This window comes from Dama dama, chromosome 7 (assembly GCF_033118175.1).
Source record: "Dama dama isolate Ldn47 chromosome 7, ASM3311817v1, whole genome shotgun sequence".
NCBI classification, from domain to species: Eukaryota; Metazoa; Chordata; class Mammalia; order Artiodactyla; family Cervidae; genus Dama; species Dama dama.
In genome coordinates, this window is record NC_083687.1 from 8,751,446 (window position 1) to 8,768,534 (window position 17,089).

Consider the following 17,089-nt stretch of genomic DNA (forward strand, 5'->3'; position numbering starts at 1 on the left):
ATTTCTTTCAACTTTCCTTTTACTAAAATTCTTTTTTCCTATATCAGTCAACAGTCTTGATTTCATTCTGCTTGTGACATACAGCTCTTAAAATTGAATCATAAAATCTTGCCATGCACAAGCTTTGTAGAAGCTTGAGACAATCAACTCTTCTTGGATAAATTATTTGCCACTCCTGTCTTCGTAACTTCCCATAGTTTGTAAGTTTATATGACAGAACATTCAGGTTTCTGGATCTGCAACTCAAGGCAGGCTGTTGACAGTGCCAAGGCAGTGCAGGGTTAGGACGTGGGCTCTGAACACAGCCTACCTTATCACAGATCTCAGCTATGCCATGAACTTGAGAACATGGCTTCAGTCCTCCATGACAACACTTCACAGTGACTGTTTATCCCTTCAAATAATCATACTCTAATCATGCTTCAAAATTTCCTCCTCTTGGAGCCTTGTCTAGTTACAGGGGATGAATCCTTCCTCTTCTGAAATCATTTAAAAGGTAAATGTCTTTCCCGTGTCACTCAGTTGTCTCTTAACAGATTATCCACTTTGTTGGTAATGGTTCAGAAAAGGTAGTCTGTCTTTCTAAGTAGAGTCAAAGATTCTCAAGGATAGGAAGTAGTCTTTTCTGCACTTCGTACAAAACTGTTGGTTAGTTCCTTGCAGCTCATCAACAGGCTATAAACACAGACAGGATGTTTACTTGTAAATAAGGGATCTATTTCTGACATCAGCTTTTTGACTTTATATCTTTTTTATTATATTATAAAATATTTATATTATAATTTGACTTTATATCTTTTTCCAGATTCCTTAAATTTATTAAGATATGCAGGAGCAAATATCAGCTACCTTCCCTTGTGAGATTATGTTCCTAAAGCCTTTTTCCCCTATAAAATTAAACACAGGCACAAGCATAACTATGACTTTTGACTCCATACCATCCAGAAAGATGCCCACTAAGTCACTTCTTGATTTAAAGCCAACGTTAGTGTCAATACCAGTTTATGGCTGATCCTGTTCGTGACGCCAGTTGTCTTGCTGTTCACCCTGTTCGCACTGTTCACTGAATCCATGGTAGACAAGGCATGAGCTAGAAGGAGGAGCTAAGAAGCTAAGAGGCTGGAAGGAGACCCCACACATCCATTTTCTCCGGGTTGGCACGGCAGCCATAACACAGCCTCTCTCGCTGCTGGCTCAGCAGTGGTAGCAATATTCTCTCCTGGCTGATGCGGCAGCCGTTCCACAATCCTGTCCTCTGGTGGCTGACCCAACGGACACAGCCATGACACAGGAGTAATTCCCTTGCTTTTCTAGGTCGAGTTCACACATGCGTGAGCACAAAGTAGTCTATGACCAAGCGAGTGCCTCGTGATGTGCATGCACAGTGATATAAGTGATCTCAGCTGTTGCATAGTCTTTATTTACATCATTTATGAAACATGGGGCAACAGAGCCTGAACATGCCATCTTGACTAATTTGCTCTCTCCCCACAGCAGTAAAAACCATGTGTGCTCACACACACACACACACATATACACACACACACACACACAACCAGAGCTAGCTTGTAAACAGCAAATAGTTTTGAACCCTCTATTTTATTTCCAGGGTATTCCTTTCCTTATGGCATCTCCTGCATCTGATCACTAATTGGCTTCAACTGAAAGAGCACATTTTAAATGAAGGGGAATATATAACTGCTGACCATATTATCATTTTTCCTTCTCATAGTTTTATGCTCTCAAATAAGAATTGGATATTTATCTTGCACTTCTTTTTGCACATGGCAAGTTTATCTTGTGCTGTGCTGGACTTAGTCGCTCGGATGTGTCTGACCCTTTGAGACCCCATAGACTGTAGCCTGCCAGGCTCCTCTGTCCACTGGGCTTCTCTAGGAAAGAATACTGGAGTGGGTTGCCATGCCCTCCCCTCAGGGGGTCTTCCCAACCCAGGTATCAAACCTAGTTCTCCCACATTGCAGGACAGTTCTTTACCATCTGAGCCACCAGGGAAGCCCCAGGTTTATCTTCTGAGGTTATAAAAATGAAAAAAAAAAATCTGAAGCAGTGAGGAATATACTGACAGTTGGATACACTTGAATGTCAAATATTAATATTCTGAATAAGTATCTTAAGTTATTTTAGTATCTTTTGCTGGGTTGAACTTCTTTGAAGATATTTCTGTGGGAATTAGTTTAATTTTAAAGTTTACATGGGCAACTAGATCTATAGAGTCCTTAAATTTAGTGAATAACAAAAGATGAGTCATTTTGCATGGAATTTAACCTTTGTTAATCAACTGTTAATTCCTTAGAGTCTCTAAAAAGTGCTGCAAAATAATTTGAGTGTTAATAATAGCAGTCAACACTTAGGTAGTTTCTGCTGTGCAGTAGGCATTGTTCTAAATCTATGTATTAGTTTAGTTAGCAGTCAATGTTATGTTTCCTGACTTACAAATAAAGAAACTATAGCACGACCAGGATCATAGTATTATTTGTATTGCCCCAATTTTATTATATTCTATATTTAGTGAATATTTAGGAACACAGACCATATATAAGCAACTTTACATACTTTTATGTATTTTTCCCTTTGAACTGATTCTCTTGATTATTTTTTTATCCATTTCTATTTTGTATACTTTGGAAGCTCTAAAAAATTTGGACTATAACACATGTATATATTTATACACATATGTATAAACACATGTCTATGCATTCATGAAACAAAACTCCCAAGGCTGATTTTGAAGTGTGGATAATTTTTATGCCTTATGCCCTACTTCTTCTCATGAGGCCAAAACATTCTAGACTTTATCATCTCTTCAGCATCGTCATCATCACACACTGCAGTGTCCTTCATTCTCTGTTTACTTGAATCTTCTCCTGAAAGTCCCATCTTCTCCATGAAGTCAGCTCAGCTATCCCAATCCCTGTATTCTCTCTCCTCTGAAATCGGGCACTTACCATTATAACACGGTCACTGCAGAGCCATGATCCACACTTCTAAATCCCATGAGACACTTAATACTCTGGTGAATACCAACTAGACAGCTGATTGATCAAGAAGCACAGTTATTCTTTTCTCATATTTCCATTTCATATAAGTTATTACTAAGAACATATAAATTATTGGGACTTCCCTGGTGGCCCAGTAGTTAAGACTTAATGTTTCCATTGCAGGCGTGGGTTTGATCTCTAGTCAGGGAACTAAGATCCCACATGATTCATGGTGAGGCCAAAAACAAAAAAAAACTAAAGTCTTCTGTGGAGTAAGATAAGATTCTCCCAGAGCCTTAAAAATTATCTCCCTGATGTTACTTGTATAAACAATGTCCTGAATTTAATTTTTTTAAAAAACTAGAAAAAAGAACCTATAAATTATTAAAGAGTAATCAGAGAGAAAAGACCATGTCCCAGGCTTATGGTCAATAAGATTAGCATGCCCTTATTTTTTCTTCCAAGGACACCAAATTAACATGATTATTTATTAAAAGATAGTCAGAATATGTACTGAGTTGGTAAAATATCTCATATTGTTATATCAATTGTTTATTCTACATATACAGACACAACAGCTTTTATAAATGTGGATTTTATAAAAGAATGTTTTCCCAAATCAAACCTTTACAGAGGATTTGCTTTTCTCCTAGGTGAGTCATCGTTTTAGAATGATTCATAATCTTTGTTTACAGAGTCCCTTAAAATCAGAATCTCTTTTAAAAGAACAATTTTGAGAAGTAGAAACACTTTAGTGCATTGCTCATCAATTTAAGTAAATTCAAAGTGGCCGTTGAGATATGTGTGTTTGACCTCATCCTTAGAGATGGAAAGGTTACAAAAGAAACATTTGTGCTAATGGTCCTGCCAAGTACTTACTGTTGCAACACCATAGGGTCTTTCTTTTTATTATTTTTTTTTTATTAGTTGGAGGCTAATTACTTTACAATATTGTAGTGGTTTTTGCCATACATTGACATGAATCAGCCATGGATTTACATGTTTTCCCCATCCTGATCCCCCCTCCCACCTCCTTCCCCATCCCATCCCTCTGGGTCTTCCCAGTGTACCAGCTCTGAGCACTTGTCTCATGCATCCAACCTGGGCTGGTGATCTGTTTCACCCTTGATAGTATACTCGTTTCAATGCTATTCTCTCAGAATATCCCACCCTCACCTTCTCCCACAGAGTCTAAAAGTCTGTTCTGTACATCTGTGTCTCTTTTTCTGTTTTGCATATAGGGTTATCATTACCATCTTTTTAAATTCCATATATATGCATTAATATACTGTATTGGTCTTTATCTTTCTGGCTTACTTCACTCTGTATAATGGGCTCCAGTTTCATCCATCTCATTAGAACCGATTCAAATGAATTCTTTTTAATGGCTGAGTAGTATTCCATTGTGTATATGTACCATAGCTTCCTTATCCATTCGTCTGCTAATGGGCATCTAGGTTGCTTCCATGTCCTGGCAATTATAAAATACAAATCAAAACCACAATGAGGTACCATTACACGCCAGTCAGGATGGCTGCTATCCAAAAGTCTACAAGCAATAAATGCTGGAGAGGGTGTAGAGAAAAGGGAACCCTCTTACACTGTTGGTGGGAATGCAAATTAGTACAGCCACTATGGAGAACAGTGTGGAGATTCCTTAAAAAATTGGAAATAGAACTGCCATATGACCCAGCAATCCCACTCCTGGGCATACATACCGAGGAAACCAGAACTGAAAGAGATAAGTGCACCCCAATGTTCATCACAGCACTGTTTATAATCACCATAGGGTCTTAATGTAAATGGGTTCTGAAGATGTCCTTTTATAGAAAAATACTCTAGAACCCACTAGAAAGGGAAGAGTTGAGGTTCTTAACCTAAAGTGTCCAACATTAACCAAACACTTCCCTATGTAAAATAGTGTCCAGAACATCTGTACCTTTTTTTGCGATGGCAGAACTATATCATTTGTTTCCGTTCCAATCTTTAGCTGGGTGGTAAGAAGAAGGGGTTGGAAAACTGAGGTTCATGGGCCACAATCTTTCCTCCCCCACCTGTTTTTGGAAACACAGTTTTATTTTATTAGAACACAGGCACATCTACGCATTTTCATGTTGTCTATGCCTTCTCTCAGGACACAGCAATGGAGCTGAGCAGTTGCAACGAGCACCATATAGGGACTTCCCTGGTGGCCCAGAGGCTAAGACTCTGTGCTTCAAATGCAGGGAGTGTGGGTTTTATCCACACTCAGGGTCAGGGAATTAGGGTCAGCAAATTAGGATTGCACATGCCATGCAGCCAAAAAACTGAAACAAACAAACAGAAAAAGCAAACAGCAGATGGACCACAATATTTAAAAACTTTTTTCTACCCGGTCCTTTATAGAAAAGGTTTACACAGCTTTAGTGTAAAGTATATTATGTAAAATTCTTATTCTTGGGTTGACATGATGAATACACGTCATCTCTCTCCTTATAAATAGATCTGAAGTGTCAGGATGATTACTGAAACTTCACACTTGTGATATGTTAACCAGTAAGTTATATGTTAACCAGTAAGTCTTATCAAGTACATGTTGTTGCTATTATAATTTACACTATTATTGTTACTGGTTAATGTTATTGAACATTTATGGTGTGACAAGCACTTTGTATGTAATATCTTACTTATACCAAAAAAAAAAAAAACCTTGGGAGGTAGGTACTATTAAAATTTCAATTTTTGAAATGGTGAAATTGAAGTGAATTTGCCCAAAGTTACACACAGGATTAGGTAGGGCAAGAGTTGGAAACAGATCTATTCAACTCTACCACTCATATTTTAAACAATCGTGTTCACTATGCACTACCAGGAAGTAGTGGAATAGTAGACTCAGTGCTGCTGCAGCAAGCTTCTAACTGTGTTACAGGCAAGACAGACACACCGGGAACACCTAGACAGTGTTTGTGGTGGGGCTGTCCTCAGACCTTTACATACATTATCCCATTCAATCTTCAAAGCAGTCTTTTGACCTGAGCTCTGTTGTCCACCACTGCCTACAGATTAGGCAGAAAGACTAGGTCACTACTTAAGCCCATGAAGTTAGAAAGTAACTTCAGGGTGTTTGCTTCACCACGCTATTCAAGTTCCAGCAGTCAAGCAAAATGCACACAGTTGAAGCTTACAGACACTGCTTAAGTTCTTTATTCTTAAATCTGATCAGATATCCAGGAAATGCCAGACATTTAAGGAAATATTTTAACAGAAAAACAAGAAAATATAAAGGAAGTAGTCAAAGAGATTGAAGAAAAATACCTACAAATTCTTATTTGGAAAATCAAAAATGATGTTTTACTTATGAATTACAATCAGGATGCTAATTTTTTGAAGGAGGGACATTAAAAAGCACAGATATAGGTTTTAAAAAATAAAAATAGGAGACCCAACACATACAATAGAAGGAGAAAACAAACAGCAATAACAAAATGAAGTCATGAAAATGTTAGAAAATGGTAATAGTAGGAGATAATTTTAACATGAATTAGACATCTCAGAAATCATCATATTTAAGATAATAATAAATAATTTAATGTAATTTTTTAGAACTTAAGGATATGAATTTCCAAAGTGAACAGGGCCTGCTGTTGGCTAACACATTGAATACAAAAATGCAAAAATCATCATTACTATGAACAAAATCAGGCGTATGGAGAACTCAAACACTTTCAGAGAGAGGAAAAAAAAAAGAGTTTACACATAAGATACCTTATACCAGGACAACTTATGACTTGAGATGCTTAAAGAAAATGGAGCAAGGTGTTCTTTATTTTATGCAGGAATTGTAAATTCTGTGGATGTGATAAAGCTTTCAGCTAGGCTTTTCATATTGTCAGTTTCTCTTTGTGTATCTACCAGTTCTGCCTTTGGCTATTTTGATCCTATTTACTTTCCTATATAACATTTTATCTCTACTTTCTTCAAGGTTAAAGCGTCTGCCTGCAATGCGGGAGACCTGGGTTCAATCACTGAGTCGGGAAGATCCCCTGGAGAAGGAAATGGCAACCCACTCCAGTATTCTTGCCTGGAGAATCCCATGGACAGAGGAGCCTGGTGGGCTACAGTCCACCGGGTCGGACACGACTGAGCAACTTCACTTTCACTTTTTTTTCAATATGTACTTTTGTCCTTTGTAATCTTATATGTTGAATTCTTCTTTAATATTAGTAAAGTCACCTCTATTCTGCATTTTTGTACATTGATTTACCTTTTAGAGCTTTTGCCACCTCATGATATTCAACAGACTGGTTCTTTCATTTTAGAAATATGCTTTATAAATACTTAAGTTACTTAAATGTATTTGACCATATATTTTTCTATCAATATCAGTAATTAAAGTCTCCATGATCTTTCACATACTCCCCCCTTCTTGCCATGAAAATGATGGGAACTTTAATTTTACATTTCAAAATAAAATGTTTCCATTACCTTGTATTTTTTAATTAATTAATTTTTAAAAATTTGTTTATTTTTTTAATTGAAGCATAACTGTTTACCAGAATTTTGTTGTTTTCTGTCAAACATCAACATGTATCAGTCATAGGTTCTATTAAAGAAAATGAGCACACTTGAAAATTTCTTAGCATGTGAGAAAGAAATCCCATTATTTCTTTAGAATAATAATTCTGGAATTAGTGAGGCTACATTGTACTTCTGGGAATTGTGTGTTGGGGGCAATTCTTGCTAAGGAGCTATTATAATTGTTTAAGGGAGAGATGATAATTGCCCGGTGTAAGGCAGTTAAAGATTGAGAGATGACTAATTGGATTTAAGAGGTACAAAGAAGTAGAGAGAAGAGATTGCCCAAGATCTTGGGCTCTCAATTTTGAGTAATAGGGGGATGACAATAGCATTAATTATCACAGGAAGTGAAAGAGAAAGAGAAGGTTTATCTGTATTCAAGTTGAAGTGTCTCAGGAACCAGAACTCTACCTTAGAGCTGCAAATAGGGGCGAGTTCAGTAATGAGTCTGATGTTGAAGCTGAAACGCCAATACTTTGGCCACCTGATGTGAAGAGCTGACTCACTGGAAAAGATCCTGATGCTGGGAGGGATTGAGGGCAGGAGGAGAAGGGGACGACAGAGGATGAGATATTTGGATGGCATCACTGACTCAATGGACATGGGTTTGAGTGGACTCTGGGAGTTGGTGATGGACAGGGAGGCCTGGCGTGCTGTGATTCATGGGGTCGCAAAGAGTTGGACATGACTGAGCAACTGAGCTGAACTGAACTGAAGTAATGAGTCAGTCTTAAAGACTTAAAATAAAAGAGACCCTGGTTCTCCTACATTGCAGGTGGATTCTTTACCAGCTGAGCTACCAGAGAAGCCCTTAAATTAAAACTTGCCCATAATTCTGCCTTGACCTAGAACTTGAGCTCTAATTAGACTTTAACCTGACTGATCCTATGACTAAGTCTTCATCTGTGAACCAATCCCCCTTATATTTTTCTCACTTGCAAGGATAAAAAAAATTGTATCATGTTTACAAATAATATTAAACAAAAGATTATTTTTCCATAATAGTTAGTAGGCAGATGTCTGAATTTCAATAGCTTTTTGGTAAACTTTTCTGGAAAAACAGATCCTTTTGTAAAAATGATATTTGCCAGTATTTTGTATTGGAAAGTGATTTTTCACCTGACCTGTTTACATCCTATTTGTGAAAATTACAGCCGCTTTGAAACACAAAACAGAAAAAGCAAACAAACAAAAAACATTCGGAGCTGCATGTTGAGAATGTTGGCAACCTACTGTGTCATATGGAAACATTCAGGTTGGACTTCAAATGAGCAAGAAATCAAGTTGTATTGTGTTTAGCCCTGTGAGATTTGGAATTGTCTTGTTGCCACCGATAGCTTATTATTAGAACACAGAAATTAAAAATAAAATAAGAACCTTAAAAAGAAGTCCTGGAGTGCAAACCCAGGCACCAACTCTGGCTAAATTATTGTGAAGTAACAATAATAGGTATTACAAAGACTCAATAGAAAAGCTAGAGAACCAAGTTTAGAAAAGAGTTGAATCCCAAAGAAGCCTGGACAGGGAGAATCACGTCCCAAGGCCAATGAAAGATTTAGTTAAGACTCAACTTCTGGGTCATCCACCAGGATGCTGCAGAAGATGCCACTACTGCTACTGAGGATAATACCTCAACAGATCTGCATGTGTCCTTCAAGGGCCTAACTCCCTGACAAAAGTGTTTTCTTGGATGTACCAGAGTCACCTGCTCATGCCCTTGATGTCAGGTATGAAACAGAGGTTATCACCTTTCTTTGGCTTCCCTAGTGAGGGGAAGGCATTGTATCCCACCAAATTATTCAACAAATATTTATTGAGTGTGTACTGAGTGCCAGTTCTAGGCATTGGGAGAGAGTAATGAACAAGCAAAACTAAAGTAAAGCAAGCAAAATTTCTCACCCCCACAGATCTGTAGAGTAAAAATAAAAGTATCTGTAGAGTAAAAAGAGAGTTTCTGGCATGCCTTTACTCCCAATCTATTGTAAATCAGTTTTGTAAAGATCCAAACTCTAGACAATGATTGACTGATATTACAGATCTATGTTTGCTTAAGAATTTAGGTCAGCAGCAGGGTTGGAGATGTGATCTGATAACAGATACGTCTTCAAAGTTTGGAAAGTCGAAAAGGCAGCTGTGCAATCTTCCAACTCTGCACTTTCCACACAGCCCCCTATCCAAAGTCTCTCTTCAGCTGATGCTTTTAGCATCTATGATATGATTAAAATTTGTACCAGCCAAGGTTATTCATCAGGTATCTTTGACAATTTTCTGGTTCTAATTTCACATGCACAAGCAAATCCTAAAATATTATACAAATGACTAGTCCTTATCCTGTTCAGTTGCTCAGTTATGTCTGACTATTTGTGACCCCATGGACTGCAGCACTCCAGGCTTCTCTGTCCTTCACCATCTCCCAGAGCTTGCTGAAACTCATGTCCATCGAGTCAGTGATGCCATCCAACCATCTCATCCTCTGTCATCCCCTTCTCCTCTAGTCCTCAATCTTTCCCATCATCAGACTCTTTTCCAATGAGTCGGCTTTCTGCATCAGGTGATCAAAGTATTGGAGCTTCAGCTTCAGCATCAGTCCTTTCAATGAACATTCAGGTTTGATTTCCTTTAGGATTAACTTTTTGATCTCCTTGCAGTCCAAGGAACTCCTAAGAGTCTTCTCTAACAACACAGTTCGCATCACACCTGATGCGAAGAACTGACTCCTTGGAAAAAACCCTGATGCGAGAAAGATTGAAGGCAGGAGGCGAAGGGGATGACAGAGAATGAGGTGGTTCGACGGCATCACCTATTCAATGGACATAAGTTTGAGTAAGCTCTGGGAGTTGGTGATGGACAGGGAAGCCTGATGTGCTGCAGTCCATGGGGTCACAAAGAGTCATACATGACTGAGCAACTGAATTGAACTGATATCCTTCAAAGCTGCTAAGAGATAGATCTGAAATGTTCTCATCACACACACAAAATAGAAAATTATATGATAAAATGGAGGTGTCAGTTAATGCTACAGTGGTAGCCATATTGCAATACATAAATGTATCAAATCAATACATTGTACACCTTAAAGTAATATAATATGTCAATAATATGCCAATTACATGAGCAACTGACCATGCACACACAGATCTCAATTTAAAAAGATGTAAGAATATGACCATAGAACAATGCTACTATTTATATATTAGTAAGTTTTCATTGTTCCTGATCTTTTATTGTATTAACCTTCTTTTTTATACATTTTTGAGGGACTCTAAAGCTTTTATGGTATTCCATTGATACCAACAATATGTTTTTTCTGAACTGACACTGAAGTAATTATTTTCTACTCTCCCAAAATTCTTATGTACAAATTTTAGCTCTGATTCTGTTTTAACAAAGCATAACTGAAAAAATCCAAAACTTTCTGTTGTGTGAAAATGGTCTCTCTAAATATTATATATCTCAAAAATCTTGATGGCACAGGGAGCATTTTCCTTGCATCCAACTAAAAAGGAGCATCAGAAATATTGGTAACTTGTGGTCTGAGATGAAGAGAAAAAAGAATCCATAGGTAAATCAGATATATTTTCTAAGCCCTTCAACCATCACCTGATTAGTGTCCTTGGGAGGGCACCTCTGTGTTTGGTGTGGGATCCTGTTTTCAAACAATTGGCTCCTCAGGAGTCTGCCTGGGACTCTTCCTGTCAGCTTCTAGGATGAACTCTTGGGTTGGACTTGTCCTTGGCTTTCTGCTGCCACAGTGGCCATGGTGACTGGCTCAGACGTGGGCACCTGACCTTCCCTCCTTGAGGCCCAAGCAGACCTTAGGATTATGGCAAGCTAAAGGAACAGATGTTCTCTTTCCACCAGACCTGGAAGTGTGAGTTCATGACTAGACTTACTGCAATGAGGTAGAGCCCCTTTGAGAAAAGAAAAATGGTCTGGATGAGCCTATTTATAGAGCAGAGATGGAGACATGTATGAAGAGAACAGACAGGTGGACACAGGAGTGGGAGAGGGGTGAACTGGGAGGTTTGGGCTAATGGATGTGCGCTGCCCCGCATCCAGCAGAGAGTGGGGACCTGCTGAATAGCACAGGAAGCTCAGCTCGGCGCTCTGTGATAACCTCGAGGGACGGAGGAGGCAGGCGAGGAAAGCACTGGAGGGAGGGAACATGTGTATGCCTATAGCTGATTCACTCTGCTATACAGTAGAAACTATTAATAACACAACATTGTAACGCACCTGTACCTCAATTAAAAAAGAAAAAAAATAAAAAATAGAAACAATCCAGCAGGAAAGAAACTGAAACTCAAAGATAGAAATGAGATCTTGAGGCCATTACTTGAAACTTTGCCTTATGTTCACCCTAAGGCTGGTCTTCCTCAATGTCTCACTTTATATGAGCCATAAAACTCATTTTCTTTAGGCTAGATTGAGTTGGGTTTTCTGTCACTTGAAACTAAAAATATGGTAATGATTATATATTGATTTCACATAATCTTGAAATGTATTTGAAAAGTATCTGATGTATTTCAAAAATGTATGACACAAGATATTAGCATGTTGTTCTCCTAAATCATAGGTAATATGTTTTCTAAAGAGCCTCTTGATGTAAGGTGAAAGAGGAGAATGAAAAAGCTGGCTTAAAACTCAACATTCAAGATGCACTAAGACCATGGCATCCAGTCCCATCACTTCATGGCAAATAGACAAGGGGGAAAAATGGAAACAATGAAAAACTGTTTTCTTGAGCTCCAAAATCACTGCAGATGGTGACTACAGACATGAAATTAAAAGACACTTGTTCCTTGGAAGAAAAGCTATGTCAAACCTAGGCAGCATACTAAAAAGCAGTGACATCACTTTGTTGACAAAGGTTCCTCCAGCCAAAGCTATGATTTTTCCAGTAGTCATGTATGGATGTGAGAGTTGAACCATAAGGAAAGCTAAGTGCCAAAGAATTGATGCTTTTGAACTGTGGTGTTGGAGAAGACTCTTGAAATTCCTTTGGACTGCAAGGAGATCCAACCAGTCCATCCTAAAGGAAATCAGTGCTGACTATTCATTGGAAGGACTGATGCTAAAACTGAAGCTCCAACACTTTGGCCACCTGATGCGAAGAGCTGACTCATTTGAAAAGACCCTGATGCTGGGAAAGATTGAAGGCTGGAGGAGAAGGGGACGACAGAGGATGAGATTGTTGGATGGCATCACCGACTCAATGGACATGAGTTTGAGCAAACTCTGGGAAATGGTGAAGGACAGGGAAGCCTGGCATGCTTCAGTCCATTGGGTCACAAAGAGTTGGACACGACTGAGCAACTAAACAACAACAATGTCTTCTTATCAAGTGAATGGAAAGCTATATATTAATAAATATAAAACAAAATTAGTAAGCTCTAAGAAGTGAGAGCTCAGCAACCTGGATTAGGGTGGAGAACAGGCACCCAGTCAGGACACGAGGGAAAGGGTCAATGGAGGCTCAGAGCACAGAGCCAAGAGGAGACCTGGACTGAGTAGATAACCCGACGGAGGCATCAGCCATGGAGGCCAGTCCTAAGTCAGAACACAAGCAAGAGGCCACAGACCACGGGGTCTCCTAGACCACTGAAGAAGGTTTAACACTGGGGTTTTAAAGGCAGACTTGAAAGGGTGCTTGATGACTTGGAGATGAGCTGCATGCTTTAATAGGTCACCTCTGGAATCAGCACAGGGAGAGAAAACTATAAAAGCATTGAGGAGCAGGAATATGCTTGACAAAATAAAATATTCAGTTATGTATCCAGGCCAAGTGAAATACTCAGAATTCAGTAGACCTTCAAATCCCCAAGGCAACATGACTTTGAAAGGGGGAATATCTTCATGTAGAAAAACATTCCCTATTGATGAAATGGTAATTCTCTATGACCTGCCTCTGAATCACTGAAAGCAATCCAAGAACAAGGGGAACATTACATTTCTCTGCTTCTCTCCTGCACACCACCTCTCACCTAACGTCTGGCATTGACCACTTCACAATAAAAAGTAAAAATGACCTCAACTTCCTATAAACGTATGTGAGATTAACGGACAAAGTGAATATGTTCAAAGGATTGCTAATGATTAAAGAAATGAAAATCAAAAGGACAATAAGTTATCCACTCACTCGGGTCAGAATGACCATCATCAAAAAGTCAAGAAATAACAAATGCTAGAGAGAATGTGGAGAAAAGAGAACCCTTCTATGTCGCCGGTGGGAAAGTAAATTGGTGCAGCCAATATGGAGAAGAGAACAATACGGAGATTCCTTAAAAAACTAAAAATAGAGCTACCATGTGATCCAGCAATCGCACTCCTGGGCATACATCAGGAAATGGCAAAAACTCTAATTCAAAAAGATATATGGACCACAGTGTTCATAACAGCACTATCTACAATAGCCAAGATATGGAACCATCTGTTCATTGACAGATGAAGGAATAAAGAAGAGCTGCTACATAATATTCCAATATACAATGGCATATTACTCAGCCATAAAACAGAATGAAATTATACCATTTGCAGCAACATGGATGGGCCTAGAGATTGTCATACTGAGTGAAATAAGTCAGACAGAGAAACACAAATACAATATGGTATCACTTCTATGTGGAGTCTAAGAAAATGATACAAATGAACTTCTTCACAAAGCAGAAGAGTCACAGAAACATAGAAAACAAGTTTATGGTTACCAAGGGGGAAATAAGGGGGGTGTATAAATTAGACATTGGGATTAACAGATATATACTACATGTATAATAATAGGTAAATAACAAGGTCCTATTCTATAGCAGATGGAACTGTATTCAATAGCCTGTGATAAGTCATAATGAAAAAGAATATATATGAATATATGTGAATTATATGTATTGCTGGATCACTTTGCTGTATACCTGAAATTAACTCAACATTGTAAATCAAGTATACCTAAAAAAAACCTAGGCAAATAATCTTTTTAAAATGTTGCTTATATAGAGGGAACTTGGAGAGTCCACTTGCCTCACAGCTGCAGGTCAAAGCTACGCTCAGAAAGAATTATGAGATGAAATCTCACACCGGGTAGTCCTAAAAGGGCTTCCTGGACCAGCAACATCAGCATTGCCTGAAAGCTTGTTAAGCGGAACTACTGAAACCAAAACCCCAGGGATGGGGCTCAGCACACTGAGGTTTAGCTAGCCCCCCGGGGCATTCAGACTTACAAGCAAGCTTATGACCTGCTGCCTTAGCTCACCACCTCTCACCTGAAGTCACTGAGCCTTTCCTCAGACAAGTCAATTGCAGCCATTTTCTGAGCACATATCTCATTTAAAAAAAGAGAGACACAGGAAAGCTTCTTGCTATGATGGCAAATGTCCTCAAGCACTTACTAATGAAAAGAAGAAGAAATATTAACATTTGTTTAAAAGGAAGAGAAGGATGGAGATCTTACTAAGTAAAGGAAAAAAAGTAAAGTTTTTTGCCCCTTGAGGGATAGTTTTTGCTCAAGAAAAACAATTGTTTCTGACAGCCAGTCACAAAAACTTTGGCAATGTGATTGCTCTACTACAAAAATGCCTACATTGCATAAAGATTCAAACATGCATTTGTTAACATTTTTCTTTTGTTTCTAATTTTTATTTTTGCTCAGTAGTGTCTGACTTTTTGTGACCCCATGTACTGCAGCATGCCAGGCCTCCCTGTCCTGTACTATCTCCAAGAGTTTGGTCAAACTCATATCTGTTGAGTCAATCATCTCAACCTCTATCAACCCCTTCTCCTCTGGTCCGCAACCTTTCCCAGCATCAAAGTCTTTCCCAATGAGTTGGCTCTTTGCATCAGGTGGCCAAAGTATGGGAGTATCCAAAGCTTTGGCTTCAGCATCAGTCCTTCCAATGAATACTCAGGACTGATTTCCTTTAGGATGGACTGGTTGGATCTCCTTGCAGTCCAAGGGACTCTCAAGAGTCTTCTCCAACACCACAGTTCAGAAGCATCAATTCTTTGGTGCTCAGCTTTCTTTACAATTCTCATATCCATGCATGACTACTGAAAAGACCATAGCTTTGAATAGGCAGATATTTGTTGGCAAATAATGTCTCTGCTTCTTAATATGCTGTCTAGATTGATCATAGCTTTCCTTCCAAGGAGCGAGTGTCTTTTAATTTCATGGCTGCAGTCACCATCTACAGTGATTTTGGAGCACAAAAAAATAAAGTCTGCCACTGTTTCCACTGTTTCCCCATCTATTTCCCATGAAGTGATTGGACTGAATGCCCCGGTCTTAGTTTTCTGAATGTTGAGCTTTAAGCCAACTTTTTCACTCTCCTCTTTCACTTTCATCAAGAGGCTGTTTAGTTCTTCTTCACTTTCTGCCTTAAGGGTGGTGTCATCTGCATATCTGAGGTTATTGATATTCCTCCTGGCAATCTTGACTCCAGCTTGTCCTTCATCCAGCCCAGTGTTTCACGTGGTATACTCTGCATAGAAGTTAAATAAACAGGGTGACAATATACAGCCTTGACGTACTCCTTTCCTGATTTGGAACCAGTCTGTTGTTCCATGTCCAATTCTAACTGTTGCTTCTTGACCTGCATACAGATTTCTCATGAGGCAGGTCAGGTGGTCTGGTATTCCCATCTCTCAGAATTTCCCACAGTTTCTTGTGATCCACACAGTCAAAGGCTTTGGTGTAGTCAATAAAGCAGAAGTAGGTGTTTTTCTGGAACTCTCTTGCATTTTCGATGGTCCAACGGATGTTGGCAATTTGATCTCTGGTTCTTCTGCCTTTTCTAAATCATTCTCTTTTGGGGGGGAGGGGGGTTGTGAAAAGAATGTACTTGAATGCCAGCAAGTCTGAAGCTTTAAGGACCTCCAGGAGAAGAAATTATTTTAGCGCAGCAGCCTCCTCTGGCATAGCCGCTATTTTGTGGAGTAATAATGAAACATGAGAGTGTGAATAAGAAGAGCTTTTATTTCGGTACTCATTGTGGAGCTTCGCTCTGGTGCTGGCAGGAGCTGGGACCAGCAGGAATACCCATGCTGCAATGGAGGAGCATCACCTCACAGATTCTGCCATTCACCAGCTTCCATGCTGTTTGAGAGAAAGGAACTGATGGCAACAATGAGCCAATTATTTTTCTGTTCCCTTAGTGTCTGAAAATAGCACTAACTTCCTTTCGAGCAAATTAAACTCCTTGATTTTCTGTGCATTGGCAGTAGGTGGGCAGATGTCTCAAGAGAGACAGAATGGATTTACAGTTACTAAAGAAGCAAAGGACTGAATGACTAATTAAAATAATTTAAGTGGTTATATATTTATAAAAGGGAGTGAATTGGTGAGGTTGATCGTGGAGGTTATTTTTACAACAGCAATGCCTGCCATGTAAGTTTCTGTGCTATTAAGTCATGGATATGTTATATCTAACCTTCCCAGCAGTTCTGCATGCTGAACCACACTTCTGTTTATTTAACAACTGTACAATGTCACTCAGCTGTCTATCAGAAACTAATTATACACCACTGTTGGTATAGCTTAACAGTTC

At 38.9% G+C, this 17,089-nt stretch overlaps 1 protein-coding gene across 1 annotated transcript in view; it reads right to left on the bottom strand.

The window, feature by feature from the left end:
* Nucleotides 1-4,325: 4,325 nt before the first annotated feature.
* The window catches only part of TINAG (tubulointerstitial nephritis antigen), a 155,717-nt gene continuing 142,953 nt past the window's right edge, over nt 4,326-17,089 (bottom strand). Inside the window, exons 11-12 of the mRNA XM_061146371.1 lie at nt 4,939-5,053; nt 4,326-4,470 (exon numbers count right to left, since the gene is read on the bottom strand). Of these exons, the coding sequence (XP_061002354.1) occupies nt 4,964-5,053 (90 nt within the window). The 3' untranslated portion in view covers nt 4,326-4,470; nt 4,939-4,963. The remainder of the gene's footprint in view (nt 4,471-4,938; nt 5,054-17,089) is intronic.